An 18,482-nucleotide genomic window follows, 5' to 3' on the forward strand; every position below is an offset into this window, starting at 1 on the left:
AGTGTCTCGGGGTGTGTGGAGTGTGTGTGTGTGTATGTGCGTATGTTTTTATTGCTCTCTGCTTTTGCAACACTGTAGTCAAACGAGAAGAGGGAGGAGGGGAAAGGGAAAAAAGAAAAGAGAGGAGGGGAAAACCTTGCATTTGCCACAAATCCTCTTCGCTTGGCGCTTGTAAAACGATCACAAATCACACGCACTCGATTTTAATTCCTCCTGCGACCTCCCCTTTCTTTCCTCCCCCACCTTCAAACGATTGCATCAAGAGGGCGGGGAGGGGGGGGACAGGGAAGCGATCCGAAATAAATTAAAAAATAAAAACTCGGAAGGAGCAGGAAATAGCTGCAGCGAAAGCACTAGATTATTTCTGAGAGCGGACATATTTTTGGCAACAAGCGGCTCCCCCCCACGAAAAGGTGCCAGTTTCCCTGCCTTGTAAACAACGGGGAAGGGAGGGGAGGAGTTTGTGACTCCCTGTTGGGTATTATTGACACTAATCTCGGTGTTGTTTTCTAGCCGTTGCGTGGAAATGACACTCGTCTATAGATTTTTACAGTCAAATGCCAGGCTTCATATTTTTTTTTGTTCTCCCTCCCTCCCTCTCTTTCTCTATAATCTAATTTTTTCCAGCTCCACCTTTGTTGTTAAGGGCGTCATCTCCGGCTGCAGCCAATCACCTGCTTTCAGAGTTGCCTGTCAAATTAACGCCGATTCCAATACGCAAAAGCGACTTTTACAGACAGACCCGAATGCAATTAGGAGTTATGGGTTGGAGAGGCGGGGAAGGGGGCAGAGGGAGCTAATCAACGCGCCCGCCCTCGCCTTTCCCCTCCCCCCCCGCGTTAAAAACGGGCCACCGCGGATGAGCGGCGCTCGTCTGGTCTCCGTGATGTTTTTCCAGTTGGAACCGGGAATAATTTCTCCGCTTCCCGGGATCTCAGGGATAGGGAGGCGTGTGCGTCACGTCTGCCTGTCTCTCATACAGAACATGGAAGTATGTTCTAATGAGGGGAACACATTCACAGGTAATTTATATTATAAGGATAAGTTTTGAAATTTAAAAGGCAAAGCAAAATGACAAACCCCCAAACCCATTTTGAATCACGAGACCCATCCATTTGGACTCTTCGCTGCCCACCCTGAATCGTACTGCGTTTTGCTTTTACTTCCTCCATTTTCCCTAGTTGTTGGGAATGAGCAAGTGTGTGGAGATTTGAGCATCTGTGCAGTGGCTTTTAAATATGTACCTGCACATTTACTGCAAACTAAATCCCACTCAGTTCAAGGTAAACATTCTGCCAAGTAAGGGGACACAGAACTGTAGATTTGGCTGACCCTAACCCCTCTGTACCTACTGTAAAAGGCTGACAATGCAGTTTGCATATGTCTACTCAAGATGCGTGCTCCACTGAGTTCAATGGGGCTTACTCCCAGGTAAATAATGTAATATATATGTTGCAAACCGTTGTAACAAAGTATTTTTTGAGATAGCAACTTTTGTGCATGGATCAAGTTTTATAGAGGGCACTTATCATATTTATGATTAATTTGTATTCATGCTTTTAATGTTTTTGTTATGTTTTCTAATATATATTTGGAAAAGCCCAACGTCATGGGAATACATACGTATTGATTGTCATGAGTGTGACAGTGAAGATAATAGAAAAGTAGAATTGTAGAGTTGAAAGGGGCCCCTAGCATCATCTAGTCCAACTCTCTTCAATGTGGGGCTGGAACCCATGAATTTGAGATTATGTCTCATGCTCTGCCCACTGGGAACTGAGCTATCCCAGCAGCATAAGATATTGCTCCCATCTCCCACCTCTGCAGCAAATCGTTTGGCTATCATTGCTTTGAGAATATTCTGTTATGCTGCATTTTTGCCATTTTACGGAGAGCAGCTCATTTTTGCTTCTCGCTTAATTTGCTGCTAAATGTAAATTCTGTTGGGAGTGGGCTTGCTTCTTCTACCCTTGTCGCTTTACCACGTTGCAGATGAGAACACACAGGCTGCCACGTGGGCATCCCTATAGTATACTGTATAATACAGCATGGGTGAGGAAATGCTAGGCCGGGGACCAAATCTAGCCCTCAGGCCTCTTCTATAGGCCACACCCCTCACCATCCTACATCCTTGAATGTTCTTGCCTGCCTGAAATGTGTCCGTAAGCTCTGATAATGCATCTTGGCAGATTGGGTGGGGAATTGAGAGGGGTGTGTGCTGCATGTTCATAGAAACTACCCTGGTGTACAAAGGTAAATTTCACATCTCTGGCTCCTCACACTTTGGCCTCTGACCCCACCTACAGCTGCCACATGGCTCTGGGCCATTTTCTCAGACAAGAGCAGGTCCCCGAGTTTGAAAAAAGGTCTGTACCCCAACTGTAAAATAGACAGTGATGGATTTTTCAACACTTTGTGTACATAGCAAGAAACTTTCTGCTGCAGTTATGTGTGGTGAAGTTTGCTGAGTGCTATCTATCACCACCATCCCTACTTCCATTGATGAGGCACTGCTCAGGGCCCGGGGCAACATGTATTTATTTATTTTATTAACCTGTTTTTACATATGTAAGAAAACTTTTTTTAAAAAAAGTCCACATACAGGTAAACAAATAGCTGTGTGGATACTCATAATGGACCTCAGGTTTCCTGAATTTAGGGAAGGTGGGGAAGTACTGATTGAGAAGAGCCAACAGTAACACACACTGCAAATGTGCCCCATCAAGCTTCACCCACTAGTGTAGATGGCAATTGAGAGTGCTCAGGTGTGGACAGAAGTGGACACAGAAAAGTCTGGTCTGTGCAACTCGTGCACATTTAGCAAGCCCGTTTGTATGCAGCCCTTTTGATAGTTTGCTTTCTACTGGGGACTCACGTGACTGAATGTTCTCCCATACATAAATGTTAACTTGCATGTGATAGACTTAAACGTCGGTGGAAAAGCAAAGTTAGAAACTGCCCTGCAGTATTTCTGCATTCAGTTCTTTGAGCCACAATGCCTTGCAGTCTGACATGGTGCGGCGGCCTAGACCCAGGCTTACCACCTCAAAGAGGGTGGTAACTTCTGTGGGGCAGAAGTTGGAGAAGCTGTGAGTTGTTAATCACAGTTTCCATCATTCCCAAGCCTAAGGCTGCCATTCTAGCCAGGGCACCACACTCCTTTTTCTTCCTTCAGTCTACCTGTACCACAACCTGTTTCCTTCAATGTACCTGCCACATCAAACTGGACTGCTTTGACTGACTTCAGCTTGCCTCTTCAACCTCAATGATTTTGGCCTAGTTTTCACACTGGTGGCCAAGCTGTGCCTAGACTGTATCCCTTCATGTGGAAGATGAAGGTTCAGATGATCAAATCTCCTCTCTTTAAAAATACATTAAATCCTTGTACCCAGAAAACTAGCAATTCAGGAATAAGGACAGGTGATAACTCTTCCTCTCTTTTAATTTTCTGGGTGGAGGAAATGCTTTTGTTAGTATCACCAGTCTCCAAGACACACTTCTTTAGTGAGTCGACCACAGAACCTCTGTTGACACAAGAGCTGCAGTCCTTAACCCAAATCTCTCCACGGATGGCTGTGCATTCTAGGTATGCTTATTTTGTTTTGCACGGTGAATAAAGCAAAACCATATGTTAATTTTTTTAAAGCCCTCCTCTTTGTGTCCTAGGGTGCCTCCAGATTATCTATATTTTTCTAGATGGATATAAAAGCATAAAGGAACTCTGTTTGTGCCTTTAAAGTGGATTAAAGCACTTTGTTGCCCCAGCACAACAAAATACACTGTAAACAAACCTCTTTGTGGTTTGGAAAGGGACAGGGAAATTAATTGAAAAGTGGGGGGTGAACGAATTATTAGGGGGAAGACCTGTTAAATCACCCTGCAAGCAAATCGGGATGAATGCTCATTTACTTCTAATCACCTGTAAACTAATCAACAAATAATGAAGACCAGACATAGTTAATTGCCACATAAGCTTTGTGCAAGCAAATCAGGATGGATGCTGAATAAACAGGCCGTCCATAGTAAATTTCTGCATAAAAGCTGTTCACCACACTTGTTCACCACCACAAGGTTGTAGAGTATATATTTGTTCAACTTTGGGACCCCCTCACCTGGAATCTGAAGTGGTAACATCCATAACACAGTTTTTTTGTCACCAAAAAGTGAAAACTAGGCCTTAATCTCATCCCTTCAATCAGAGTCTAACTCCATAGTTGCTTCCAGGATTAAACCCCTTGCCCACTCACCCCACAGCATGGGGAATCCCCAACAACCTTAGTTGCCTCTCCCCTTGGATGCCAGTCCATCTGATTTGCTGAACTCATGACCAGGCTCATTGCTTTGGGGAATTGGCTGCAGCCTTGGCTGCTGGGTTAGCACTTCGCTTCCAAGCACACCACCCCGTAGCCCCCTAGGCCTTGTTGTTTGGCCGTAACAGAAAAAACTACCGATCACATTAGAAAAGGCCTGTCCCTACAAAGACGTAAATCTTTCACCTTGAAGAGTGCTCACATGGACTTTAATAACAATGATAATTGACCGTATCCTGCCCCCCGACCCAGTGATTACCCGAAGACTGGTTTTGGGTTGAAAAGACAATGAACAAGTTGCTGTTTTTCTTAAAAAAAAAGAAAGAAAAAGGTTTATTGCTTTTGTTAATTGTTGTTATAATCAAGAAAACAATTGTAATACAATTGGCTGAATCAATCCTCTCTAAAGTCAATCGGAGAAAAATAACATAAAGGAAATGCAGCACACAGTTGCATGCAAAGCACAGGTGAAATCCTGCATTGTATTTTTTTTTAACCTAGCAAAGCAAAAAGCTATTAAAAATGAATTTTAATAAATTACAAAAGCTCATTATCACCAACTTAAAATGTGTACAACAACTAGAGATGCCAACTTTCTTCCTGAGAGGACTCCTGTGCCTTTAACACCTAGATTAAGTGGCAAATTTTTATTTTATTTTTTTAAATATCAGCCAGTAAAGCTTGCCGTATCACTGCAATGCCATGCTGGAAAAAATGATCCATCTGTTGAGTTTCTGCCTGTCATGCAGCTGTTAAAGGCAAAAGAAACCTGCTAGACTACCCCCCCCCTCCAAATGGCAACCCTAATTATAGCAGTGTGGCTTCAGGATACAATTACATAGCCCTTAGAGTTTATGTCTTTAATTAATGTAACGTGGAAATGTCGAACTTCAGCCGACACAAGCTGGTATGGTTAATTCTGTCAAGAAAGAGGGGTCTAGTCTCAAGATCCCCCTTCACACATGCACACACAGACACACAACATTAGCTAATTAATCGGTCTATTCAATTTACCATTTTGCTCAGATTAAAAGCTGGAATGTGTTTCTTGATTTGTTCCCCCTGAGGCTGCATAAATAAAAGACAGTAACTCCAACCAATGGTTCATCTAATTTTTTGCCTTCTCAACAGTAGCCACTTGGCTGCTTCTGGGAAACTCACAAGGCATGCCACAAATTGCCCTCCCTTGTAGTTTGAGCTATTGGTATATTGCCTCCAAAGATGGAGGTTCTCCTGATTTGTCGTGTCGAACATCCACTGATTGTCCTTGAATCATCAAATCCTTTTAAATAATAATAATAATAATAATAATAATAATAATAATAATAATAATAATAATAAATTATTATTATTATTATTATTATTATTATTATTATTATTATTATTATTAAAAACAACATAACCAGAGCTAGCGTCCATCACTACAGCTTGTGGCAATTAGTTCCATAAATTGGTTATGCAATAGGAAGAAGAAATGCTACCGTTTGTTTCTCCTAATCCTATTGCTAATTGAATTCATGCTAACCAACCCTTAATTTGAGCCCAGGGTTCAGTCCTGGTTTATGCAAAATAGCAACAACGGGCAGAGCACTGCTGGGCATATTGCGACAGCATTTTGCTTGCAGTGAATCACCACAGTAGCCCACGCATGCCTGGGATTTAGAAAAGTCAGGCTGCCCATTTTTTAAAAAAATTAAAATGTGGTACCAGATTTGTCTGGTCACTTTCTTTTGAGGAAGTAACCCCAGAAACACTATTTATGCTAGAACAGCTACTGCCAGCTCTGGATTCCTGTTTGTCACAACAAGTGAAGTTTTTTAATTATCCCAAATATATTGACGGATAGCATGACATGATTCGTATATTCGAGGGGAGATGATGGGGTTGTGCATCAGACCAGTGCAAAAGGGTCTGGATCATTTCAACAGACAGGTGTAGCACTTGTTAGCCGCGTGAGGTAGAATCAGGAGGAGGAAGCTACTTGCCTGAGAGCTTATCGTTAGCTATTTGACTTGGTGGTGGTGGCAGCATGTAGGAGCCAGATGAAGGTCAGTGAGGACATATACCTTGATTTAAGGCTGCTGGCTGTTTGAAGAGAAACAGCACCTAGCACACAGCTTTTAGGAGGAGAGTGGAGGATAGGGAACCCCATAAAGCAATGCATGAGATTAGCCATAAATCATTAAGCAGAGCTGCTATTGGCACATTCATGCACCACTCAGACAGGTGCATATGAGAGTTATTGTAGCTATATGTGTTTACTGTGAAAAAAATAAAATATGTGCTCTGCAATAAGAATATATTCTGCAAATTTTAAATCTTGTTTGCAGGCATCTGCTCAGCTATGCTTCCCTGATACAGGTTTTCATATATTTTGGTATGTGTTACCATGCAAGGCAGGGGAGGCAAAAGAGAAAGACAGGACCTGCTGGAAGAGATTTGCAAGCATTCCCTGTATCATGAGGACTAGAATTCCTTTAAAAATTAAAAAAGTTAAAGAGTCCCGGGACTCCAGCCTGCAGAGGACAACAGATTCTGCACTTTAAACACACGCCCAGCCCTGGTTATCGTTCTCCATTAAGACAAGCTTATTTTTTGTAGCTATTTCATACTAAAGAGAGCATTTCTCTTAAAGTGGCCTTAATAAGAACATAAAAAGAGCTCTGCTGCCTGATCCAACCAAAAGCCTATGTGGTCCAGCATGCTGTTCTCACAGTGGCAAGCCAAGATGCCTGTAGGAAGCCCACAGCTAGACTCTCCTGCTATGGTGACTAATATTCAGAGGCACCAGCCTCTACTCCTGGTTGCCACCACAAGCCCTTGATAGCTTTTTCTTCCATGAAGAAGTAACATGCTCTTACTTAACGGCAATGGATGCAAGCAAGGCAGAGCGGCACTAGGAAGAGACATTTCTTCTAGATGATGCCATCCAGACTTTTTAGCACCATAGTTTTAGTCCAAGTGGGGCAGGCTAGGGGGGAATTGCAAAAAAGAGTTAAATCTGGGGGGCAGCTTTCCCTTGAACCTGTTTTTTTTTTGGGGGGGGGCAATGGACTTCCCCACTGAGCCAGGACATACGGTAACTGATTTTGTTAACCCAACAGCCTTTTCGCTCAAGGAGCAGTCATGATCCTTCTCCACAACTGGGTGGTTTTGCCATTCCTCCATATCACGTTTCTAATCTGAGGTGATGGTTGTTGCTTCTTTCCTTTGCCAGGATGTTGACTTTCTTCGCTGTTGTTTTTGTTCTGTGCCTCATTTGTGTGCTCAGAGTTTTCTGACCTAGCATCTCCCAGGTCCGAGAAAGAACATGTCACTTCTTCCCAGCTTCATTTGTGCATCTTGGTCCATTCTGACATAAGCTGTTTGACCCGTCTTGAGGATATAAATTGGATTTTCAGCATTTCTTTCCAAAACTTCATATCGATGTCAGTGGTAGAAGTACTTCCTGCCTTGGGAAGACCGTGGGTGGGGCTTTCTGCACACAACGGATAATGCCTTACACACATGCATACACACTTGTGTGGAAACACACACACACACACACACACACACACACACACACACACGCACGCAGCAGTGGGGCGACAGGTAGTATAAAAAGTGGAGTCCATGGATGCCCTTCCCATCTCTTCACAATTCTTGCATAGTTTTGATTCCCCCTCGCCCCCAAGTACCTCCTGGGGGAAAAATATATATATTTTCTAAATCTTTGTTAACATTTCACTACAGAACTACAGTGGCTGGTTGAAAAATATCTAAAGCATATGCTAGCTATTTAAATCCTACAGAATCCATGTTTTGTCAAACATGTTATTTACATCTATGAGGTATTTACCAGTATGCCACTTTTGTATACTGATAAACATACATAAGGGGAAAACCTTCTCCAGATTCTGGTTTTGTTTGGGGTTTTTTGCCTGGTGTTTTGGGGGAGGGCTCTAGATTCCTTATCTGTCATAAGGATGCAGCACACTGTGTGCTCAAAGAGGCATCTGGACTTCATCATAAACATCCCGGCCTTCTGTCTCATCAAAATCCACTTCAGCATCATCAGCATCCAACTAGAAGGAAATTTGAGGAGAGATATACTGTTAGAGGTGGTCCAGCAAACAGAGCACTATTCTTGGATCTGATAAACGTATGTCTTTCGCCTGTCAAGGATGGCTAGGTGGCCTTTGACAGTCATTACACATGAAGCTGTGTTATATATCCAAACAGGCCATTGGTCCAACTAGCCCAATGCTGTCTGCTCTGACTGGCAGAGACTCTCCAAGGCCCCAGACAATGACTCCCTTTCCCTGCTGTGCTATCAAGACACAAGACATGTTCTCTTCCACATCTTGTGGTAGAGGATTCCACGGTTTAACTACGTGCTGTGTAGAGAAGTACTTCCTTTTGGATCTCCTGTATCTCAAACCCTTCCATCTCCTAGCTGTGCCATGCAGAGGAAGATCAGTAGTAATGGGCAAGCTATCAGGGAGAGGTGGCCTGCCATTAAAAGGTAAAGGCAAAGGACCCCTGACAGCTAAGTCCAGTCGCGAACGACTTTGGAGTTGCGGCGCTCATCTCGCTTTACTGGCCTAGGGAGCCGACATTTGTCCACGGACAGTTTTTCCGGGTCATGTGGCCAGCATGACTAAGCCACTTCTGGCGAAACCAGAGCAGTGCACGGAAACGCCGTTTACCTTCCTGCCGGAGTGGTACCTATTTATCCCCCCCCCCCCCCCGTTGCGGAGATTTGAACCACCAACCTTCCGATCGGCAAGAGTGGTTTAGACCACAGCGCCACCCGCAAATCTTCAATTTGAGGAACGCCTGTAGCATGTCTAAAGCACTCCACGGTTCCTTGGGACATGGTTTGAAAACCACCTCATAAAGCAGAAATGGAGAACTTCCAGGCTTCCTAGACCTTCAGCCAGCATGGCCAGTGACCGGAAATGATGGGAGCTGGAGTCTCAGCACATCTTGAAAGCCATAGGTTCCCCCTCCCTGGCATGGACAACACCCAGAGCATATATGTAAAGCAGATGGCTTCTCCTAAAGGATGCTTGGAACTGTAGGTTGTTAACAGTGCTGGCAGTGGTAGCTTTGCGAGGGGTAAACTACAGTTCCCAGGATTCTTTGGGGGAACAGCGTGCTTTAAATATATGGTGTGGATGTGACCTAATGGGGAAATCCAGGTTTTATAAACCAACATTTCCCACAGGGACCACTCTAAAAATCCCAAGCTGTTCCCCTCCTTCTTCCTATTTAGGCCACACAGAGACCTGAATCTAAACCTCCGGTCGCTCAGTGAGCAGGAGGAGCCAAACGATACTTACATACTTGAGTTCAACATTGCTGAAGAAACATGGCAGCAGGTAGCGTCTCACAGGCACTGTAAGGATGAGGAGGAAAGGCAAGGCGAGGGAGGCTGGGGTGGATTTCACTGCCCACAGCAAGACCAGGCACAAAATCTGGGTGAAGGTGAAGAGGTGCATCCGCAAAGGCTTTACCTTTAAAGGAAGAAGACCCAAGAAACAGTCAGAGGTGCCAGCAGTCTACCTGTCTCCCGCCTGACAACCAAGGTCTGTAGACAGATAGATAGCATGGTTCTCAGCCAACAGCTCTGTTGGTAGAGCATGAGACCCTCGTGGGTCTGAGCCCCACATTTCTCCATTGCAAGAGGTTGAACTAAATGATCCTCATGGTCCCTTCCAACGCCATGATTTTACGATTCATGAAGCCCAGTTAAACCACTGAAAGTTCAGAAGCAATTCTCCTGTCAAAATAAAATGGCCTATTCATACCATTCAGTATGCCTCAACTTTTCTCTGTGTGGGCATCTTCCTATGAAGCTGCCAAGCACCGACTGAGGCCATTGAAACCGCCTAGCCCGTGATGGTTCACTCTAATTGGCCATGGACCTCCAAGGCCTCAGCACTGCTACCTAAGGCCTCTTTAGCTGAAGAGACTGAACCTGGAAGTTTCTGTATGTGATGCACATGCTGTACCCCTGAGCTACAGCCCCACCTGGGGCTATTTCAGTGCATTTCTCTTTGCAACAAAGTTCTAAACTGGGATGGTGGGCCTTAATGTTACTTGGAGGCCATCATCTGCCCCTTCTCGCCAGGAAACCTTCCTTCCCCCTTCTCCTGTATCACTGGGAAGCCATGTTGTCAGATGCACTCGTGCTTCGTTATGACTCCAGAACTAAGCCATGGTGAATCCCGTGTCGATCCAAGCCTCCATCTGGAGTTAAGCTGAAATCAGGCCCCCTTCCAACTCTATGATTCTTAAAATTTTAGGTTCAAGATCAGAGAATAGAATAGTCAATTGGGAAGGGGGGGGGAGAGAACTAAAGAGGCTGCAGCTTTTCTGGAAACTATATTTTCTGCCACAAAAGTACTTCACATGCTCAGAGGCATCCTGAATACTTTTCAAGTTTCAGCTGGAGCCCTGACATTAACACACAGGGCCAGGTTCTACAACTGATCACCAGGTCTACTCAAGCCTTTTAGGTATATCCATGACTATCAGGGACCCCATATGAATGTTTCAAACAGTAGGGTTCCTTCCCTGTGGGGATTTATCTGTTTCGTCTACCGCAGCTCTCCCTGAACCTCCAAGCACTACTTTTTCTGATCCCCCGGGCTTACTTTTCTAACGTAAGGCACATCCGGGTAGTATTTGGGCGGCTTCAGCATGAGAAGGATTCGGTCGTAAAGCTGGATCCCATTTAGGGATGTCACCCCCATGTACAGGAAGATGCCGAAGAGCACGGAAAGTGGAATGAGCTTCAGGATGGGCTCCATGAAGATGGAAAGGCCTGTAGGCGGGTAAAAAGCAATGGCACATGTTACTTAGGATGGCACGCCTTCAGCTGGAGGGTGACACCAATGGAGATCTCCTCCCCAATTGGAAGGCACACAAACAACAATCACCACCCAGCAAGCCAACTGTCCATCTGGCTCTCTGTTCTGTCTACCAAGAGTTACAAGTTAAGATACCACAGCAGAACTTGATTGTGATAATTAATCCCCTGTTCATTATTTCCCCAGCATCTGGTTTTCAAGATGTCACCAAGCATGGGGGTTGCACCATTTCTTATCATGGCTAGTAGACCTAGTAGCTGCCTCGATGGCTTTACCCAGTTCTTCTCAAAATAAACTTATTCTAGAGACTATCAGAACATGGCAATGAGATCCACGGGTGAATTAAGGATTTGTGAGAACAGGTATTTCCTCAAGGGCATTCATAAATCTGCTACCTATCAAGTCTAGCAGATTATTCATACTAGTTTGAAACTGAACCCATAATTTCCCCTCTTTCATCCAGCCTTTCCACGCCTCTTTCATACAAAGGTGGACAGTGCCAAGCTACAAGAGGAAGGGCAGAAACTGGGGGTGGGGATGCCTTCCCAGTGTCTGCCCCATTCATATATAACCACGGGGTAAACCTATGGCCCTCCAAATATTCTTGGACTCCAAGGCCTATCAGCTCAAGCCGATATGTCCAGTATTGGGAGATGCAGTCCAACAACACATGCAGGGTCACAGGGTTCCCACGCCTGATGTATAAAGCGAGTGATAAAGTTTTCGGTGAAAAGCAAGAGCTGGGTTGAGAGAAAAGTGCCTAAGTGGAAGCAAAGGAGTGCAGGGCAGTAAGGTGAGGGATGTTCAGCTCTTCTCATCTCTCTGCGCTCCTTTCAATGGGAAAATTAGACACCTTGCCGCACCCTGCTTTATGAGAGAACAGGGAAGAAATGGGAGCAAACATGCCTGCCCACAGCTATACAGCAGCTTATATCAGGATCACTTGGCAACTGCGTTGGTAACCTTGAGACTGGATAACTGCAACGCACTCAGTGTGGAGCTGCCGTTGGGCCTGGTCCGGAAGCCTCAGGCAGAATGTAGCAGTGACACTGTTGATGGGAACAGGCACCTGAGAGCATGTGGAACTTCTGCTGCCCATACGCTACTGGGCCGGATTCAAGGCGTTGAAATACAAAGCCCTGAACAACTTGGCTCCAGGAAAACCTAAGGAACCCCTGAGCTCTTTACATCACTGAGACCAACCAGAGGAACACTGTTACTTATTACTTGTGTTTCAGAGACCTGACAGGTGGTCAACTAGAAATCAGGCTTTTAGTGTCACCAATCCCATGCTAATGGAACACTCTTCCATCAGAGATTTGGGAAGCATCCTCATTTTTTTACTCTCAGGCATCTTTTGAAGACCTTTTTATGCAAACAGGCCTTTGCAACTGTTTAAATTTTTGTTAGCCACTCACCTTTTTTTTTTTTACGTTAAAATTATTATTTATTAAATTGATATGCCACCCTTCATCTGAAGAGCACAATACTAAAAACCCAATAGTATTACAAGACTAACAGCAGCAATATATAATCGTGTATCAGAGAGGTACCTTCAGTATTGCCTAGTTGGTGTCTGCTCTTTCAACAGACCTCATAAAATATTTATCAGTAAACCTTTTTTGTCATTTATGAATTAGTTTTTATTAAAGATATTCTTGTGTTAGCCACTCACCGTAATAATTATCTGTATTTTTATTTTTTTTAGATCGTATTCTACATTTCAACGTTGTACACCTCCCTGATATTTCATGAGATGGCAGTATAAAAATACTTATTTTGTAAGTAAATAGTATCTACTTTGATCCCTAGACACCCCCAAACTTGGAATCTGTATCAGAAGAACTCACCTACAAGAATGGCCACCAGCAAGCCAGTGATCCTTTGCTCCTTGACTTCCTGGACATGGGCCTTCTCCCCTGGGACTGTAGTCTTGGACATCACTGTCAGGGCATTAGCATGTGTGACAGTCCTCACTGTGGTGGCACTGAGCCAAGGTGCGCCAAAAAGGGGTGCGATACCCCCCAAGCCAACAATTAGAAGCAGGTCTAGATGGAAACCTGAACCCTTCACCAGCTTCCTTTCAGGTTTGCTCACTATCAGCCTGAAGAAGAATAAGAAGAAGGGGGCAGGGAGGAAATGAAGAAGAAAGTGGGTTGCGGGCAGCTAAATCCTACACAGAGAGTAGAACTATGGAAATTAATAGTTTACCCATGCCCATTATTTCTAATGGGTCAACTCTGGGTATGACTAGCATTGGATACAACCTAATATTTATTTGACATGATTCTATGACAGATTGGACATCCCAACAACCGTGATATAACTAAGCATTGCTACCAGGTGACAACTCAAAGTGGCGTCTGCGTACAGGGACATTGATGGGGGCTGGCTCAAATGTCCCAAGCTTTGGGTCTTTTATGCCAGTGAGACTTGTATTTGCCCAGAGGCACATAACAACAGCTGGGTGGAGAGGGGAAGGTAGTGCATGCGTGTGTGAGAGAGTGATCCTGTTTTCTTTTTAACATGCCCATAAGAAGCATTTATTGCCAAAGCAATTCAGGTGGGATGGAGGTGTCCAATTCACATATAAGTATACTGAGTGTAGAAAATCACATTGGCATGCCATAGCTCAGAGTAAGCCCTCACAGCAGGAGACAAAGCTTGTTTTTCTTCTCTGAGTTACGTTTGCAGCTATGCTTATAAATTAGCATATGCAAATGTTATTCAAATCTGTATTGGTGTCTGCTCTTTCAACAAACCTGATAAAATATTTATCAATAAACCTTTTTTGTTGTTTATGAGTTCGTTTTTATTAAAGAGACAGCTTTCCAGGTCATGTGGCCAGCATGACTAAACTGCTTCTGGCACAATGGAACATCGTGATGGAAGCCAGAGCGCACAGAAACGCCGTTTATCTTCCCACTGCAGCAGTACCTATTTATCTACTTGCACTGGCGTGCTTTCGAATTGCTAAGTTGGCAGGAGCTGGGACAGAGCAACAGGAGCTCACCCTGTCGTGGGGATTCAAACCGCTGACCTGATCGGCAAGCCCAAGAGGCTCCAGTGGTTTAGACCAGTGTTTCCCAACCTTGGGCCTCCAGCTGTTTTTGGACTACAACTCCCATCATCCCTAGCTAGCAAGACCAGTGGTCAGGGATGATGGGAATTGTAGTTCAAAAACAGCTGGAGGCCCAAGGTTGGGAAACACTGGTTTAGACCACAGCACCACCCGTGTCCCAAGTACCTAGCAACACACTCACTGCAGTAGATACAAAACTTGACCCTTGTGGCTGCTTTTCTTTCCTATACACTCTCCAAATTCCTTACGTGGTGATCTGTGACTCCAAGAAGATGAGGATGAAGACCAAGAGGGCTGGCACAACGGAAGCGAGCGCCATCCACCAGGGAAACGCCCCATCTTCTCCAAGTGGATGAACAAACCAGCTCCTTGTTGGATGGGTGGTATCAAGGCCTTTGGGGACTTTCAGTTTCTGTGAGGAAACAAGCGAAATGAATACGGATTAACTCTAGTTCTGTTGGCCCCCAGTGCAGGAAGTGCCACATTATTTTAGGTTGACAACCCCAGACAGGAAAGTGAGCCAGTACTCATTTTTTTCTACTTGGAAAGGATATAAAAACCTGGAATCCACTGGACTTAGACGGAAGGAAGGAGAGGGTGTTACTGATAGTGACCAGGTACTCACCTGACTATAGGTGGTTTCAATAAAGTAGTCTACCAATGCCATGATGAAGATGGCAATAGGGACACCAAAGTCACCAATCACACGGCGGATCTGTCAAAAAATAAGAAGTAAGAAAGAACCACATTAATTCAGCAATATAGGGCTGGAGGTGAGAGGTGAATAAGACCAGCTGAATCTTTAGAAATGAGATAGAACAGGGGTTCTCAGCTACCAGGGCAGGCATCCACACTGACCCTGGAGACAAAGGAAATATAACTAATTCAGTTTTAAAAGTTTTGATCTGATTATGAGAAATATGATCTTCCCCTTCAAACATGCAAAGTGTGGAACTTAAAAAAAGGGGGTAATACTGCCAGAGACTGTTTTTGTTGGGTGATTTACAGACCTCAATGTTGATAAGGGAATGTTTAGACTCAGATTAAAAGGGGGACAAACTCAGAAACTGCACCAGCAACCCTTTAGTCATATATTGTGACTGATACACTGGGCTGTGCATATTCTGCAGTCAAAACAATTTCATACCACAGCTGCACCAAATTCTGCAAGTCATGTTAGGCTGTTCTGTCAGCATGCTTTTTATTTTGGTGCTTTTTATGTTCTGTAATGTGTTTTGATGTTATATACGGCCCTGGGATCATTTGATAAAGGGCAGTATATAAATTGAATTCATCATCGCCATCATCATTTTGCAATTTAAGCACATTTGCTTACATTGGTAAAATTTATGCTACTTCTTTGGTAGGCTACAGCACAATGTTACGCATTTTTAACTGGAAGTTAAATCCCACTGGGTTCCGTGGGGGAATTATCCCCATGTAAGTGTGCATAATATTGTAGCCTTAGTCACTGGAATGAAAGGGCTGTGGAGGAAACCCCGTCTGTTTCCTTGAAATCCTGCTTTTTCTCCTTTTTGGCTTCTGTGAAGTTATTGCCCATACACTTTTACATGTGCCTCTGAAGCATCAGAGCTCGGTTTTTACCAAAACAGGTTTTTAAGATGTTGACTTCTATGCCTAGTATAACTCCAAGGGCCTTCTGGCGGTGAAGCAAGAAGTGAGGTTAACAGGGAACCAGGCAGAGGGCCTTCTCGGCAGTGACGCCCACCCTGTCAAACGCCCTCCATCAGATGTCAAGGAGATAAGTAACTATACAACCGTTAGAAGGCATCTGAAGGCAACCCTGGTTAGGGAAGTTTTTAATGTTTTATTATGTTTTTATATATGCTGGAAGCCACCCAGAGTGGCTGGGGGCAACCCAGTCAGATGGGTGGGGTACAAATAATAAAATGGTGATGATGATTAAAGAAAACTTAGTTGATGAGGCGATTAATGGATTAAACATGCATCAACTTCCTTATGAAAAAAAAGTATATTTTGGTTTTAGATGATGCACACATCTATTGCAGCAAGTATATTAGAAGAGGCTTTCCTTCTTATCTCTAATATCAGAAGCAATGCTTCTTAAAAGATAGCACCTGTCATATCTGCTTTTTATAAGTACTTGTGATAAAAATAACAACAAAAAATGTAAAATCTGCTTTCCAATCAGTTGGCACGTTATAAATTGATTAATGTAATTGATGAAACATTGCAGCTCTGTTTATTACTCTTTAATACTTCAGGTACAATGTGGTAGGAATGCTAAGGAAGCCCCATTTATTCTAAACCAATTTGCTGACCAAAATACTTCTCCCAGTGTCTTGTTGCTTCAGTTTGAAGTCTGCCCTTTGCTATTTAAATCCAGTTGTAGGTTGGCCATTATACAGAGATAGAACGAACTTGTTAGTGCAGGCACAGACTTAAGCCGTCCCCTTCCAAAATCCATGCCAAAGTCCTATTTCCCTTGTGCAATGTAGGATTTACCTTGCCAGGAAAGAAACTGCTGTTCTTGAACTGGCGCAAGAAAAAGGCGATGAAAAACGTTCCTGCCATGAGGATAAGGGCAAGCAGGGCTGTGTTGGGTACAGGATAGTCTGGATCCCCATTTAGAACGGTGCCGTTATAGTTTTTCTGCAGAGGGAATTTCTCAAAAATCTGTAAGAGGGAAGATGTGTTAGAATGTGGAATGGACAGTGGGAAGGACTTGAGACGCCATACAACACAGCCAACTAAAATTAGCACACGTGCCCACACCACCACCCAAATCATGTTGTTACATGCAACAAAATAATTCCTACCCTTTCTCCCGCAGCACACAAGTAAGTCTTAGACCTGGTCTACGTATGAAGCAGAGGGAGGTGATAGAGTTGACTACACCATTTTAGAATACAGGCAGTGGGGTACCATTTTGAATCCCCATCGTGTAAAAGAAAGAAAGAAGTGTCCCTCCACCTTCAGTCTGAAATCATACAGCTCTAGCCCTTCGATCCGCTGCAAACATAGGTCAGGCCTAGTTTATGTTGCGAACCGCCCTGTGATCTTTGGATGAAGGGAGGCATACAAATTTAGTCAATAAAATAAGTAACAAAAATATATTGTGCAGACCTCAGTGCTAACAGGGACTCAAGGTTGAAACCTCTGCCCCGTTCTTAGGTCCTTGCCCCACATTTCTGCTGCATATCCTTCAAACATCTGTCTCCGAAAGGCTCGTCTCCTATGCACTTAGTCCACCCAGTCTAATTTCTAAACATTTGCAAGAGCTCCATTTCATTCTCCCTTCTTCCTACATGTTTTCAATCTCTCCTTTCTTGCTTCTGCTCTTCAGTTTCTATGGAAACCATGTCATGACAGCCTCGCTTCCTGTGGCCAAAATGTTACCAGTGAGGGGCAGAGGGAGAGGAGGGGCTACCTATAGCAATTCTAGAGGATTTCAGAAGGTGGAGACTGTAGAAGGTGTCACCGTCGTCATAATATGTAATTATGCATGGTCAAAGATTTGGGGGCAGTGGAGGGGGGGGGAAGGTGTAACAAGCTGAGACAAAAGGACTCATCTCAGTAGCAGAAATGCAATAATACACAGGGAACATCAACTGAGATTAACAGAGCACATATTAATGCATGTGGGAGATACACTGTTCGCTTATGGACTTAGTGGGTGGCTTTGGATAAAGTCTTGTGCCTCCCTGTCTTGGTTTTTCCATCTGTAAAATGGGAATAAATGTGGCAGGGCTGGTTGCCACAGGGAACAAACACGCAAATGACTGTATATTTGTAATAAAAAAACCCTTGCAACTTTGGTTCAAAAAAAGCTTGTGGGGATAAGATCTGAGAACCTCGAAGTCCTGTCTCTTGCTCACCTGATGACCCAAAACAATGGGATGGAGAACACTGAGAAAGATGCTTGAGGTGCAAATGACTAACATGAAACACAGCTGCCGTTCTTCACATATTGCCTCCGAGACAATGGTTAATTAAAGAAGCAGCATGACACCATCAAGCTCTGAAATGGAGTGAGGCAGGCAGAAACGAGCAAGCTGTGAGAGTTATAATGAACAATAACTGGTTTAATATCTTGGTTTCTGTTATATAGTTTTTAGTTTGACATCCATCTTGGAACCACTCCCAAAGGCCATAGGCATGCTCAGTTCCAATTTTTTCCTCAAGAAACACTTTTGGCCACTAGATGGCAGCTTCATAAACATATCTTACATTCTTACACGGATACCGTGT

At 44.0% G+C, this 18,482-nt stretch overlaps 1 protein-coding gene and 1 long non-coding RNA gene across 5 annotated transcripts in view; one reads left to right on the forward strand and one right to left on the reverse strand.

Annotated features, from left to right (window-relative positions):
* The first annotated feature begins 41 nt into the window (after window positions 1-41).
* Window positions 42-13,104, forward strand: LOC309327289. Of its 3 annotated transcripts, none has more exons than XR_014150487.1 (3): window positions 42-1,022; window positions 3,176-3,586; window positions 12,980-13,104. It is a non-coding gene; the product is annotated as an uncharacterized lncRNA (long non-coding RNA). The 3 variants fall into 3 exon arrangements; XR_014150488.1 differs by having other exon boundaries at window positions 12,876-12,987; XR_014150489.1 differs by lacking the exon at window positions 12,980-13,104 and having other exon boundaries at window positions 3,176-3,635.
* Window positions 6,934-18,482, reverse strand: part of SLC4A1 (solute carrier family 4 member 1 (Diego blood group)) — a 44,111-nt gene continuing 32,562 nt past the window's right edge. For both annotated transcript variants that reach the window (XM_081836448.1, XM_081836447.1), the window contains 7 exons: window positions 16,737-16,907; window positions 14,875-14,964; window positions 14,498-14,661; window positions 13,018-13,271; window positions 10,952-11,121; window positions 9,635-9,808; window positions 6,934-8,374 (listed from right to left, as the gene is read on the reverse strand). In XM_081836448.1, the coding sequence (XP_081692574.1) occupies window positions 8,294-8,374; window positions 9,635-9,808; window positions 10,952-11,121; window positions 13,018-13,271; window positions 14,498-14,661; window positions 14,875-14,964; window positions 16,737-16,907 (1,104 nt within the window). In that variant the 3' untranslated portion in view covers window positions 6,934-8,293. The remainder of the gene's footprint in view (window positions 8,375-9,634; window positions 9,809-10,951; window positions 11,122-13,017; window positions 13,272-14,497; window positions 14,662-14,874; window positions 14,965-16,736; window positions 16,908-18,482) is intronic.

Source organism: Podarcis erhardii, assembly GCF_964252035.2.
Source record: "Podarcis erhardii genome assembly, chromosome: 13".
NCBI classification, from domain to species: domain Eukaryota; kingdom Metazoa; phylum Chordata; class Lepidosauria; order Squamata; family Lacertidae; genus Podarcis; species Podarcis erhardii.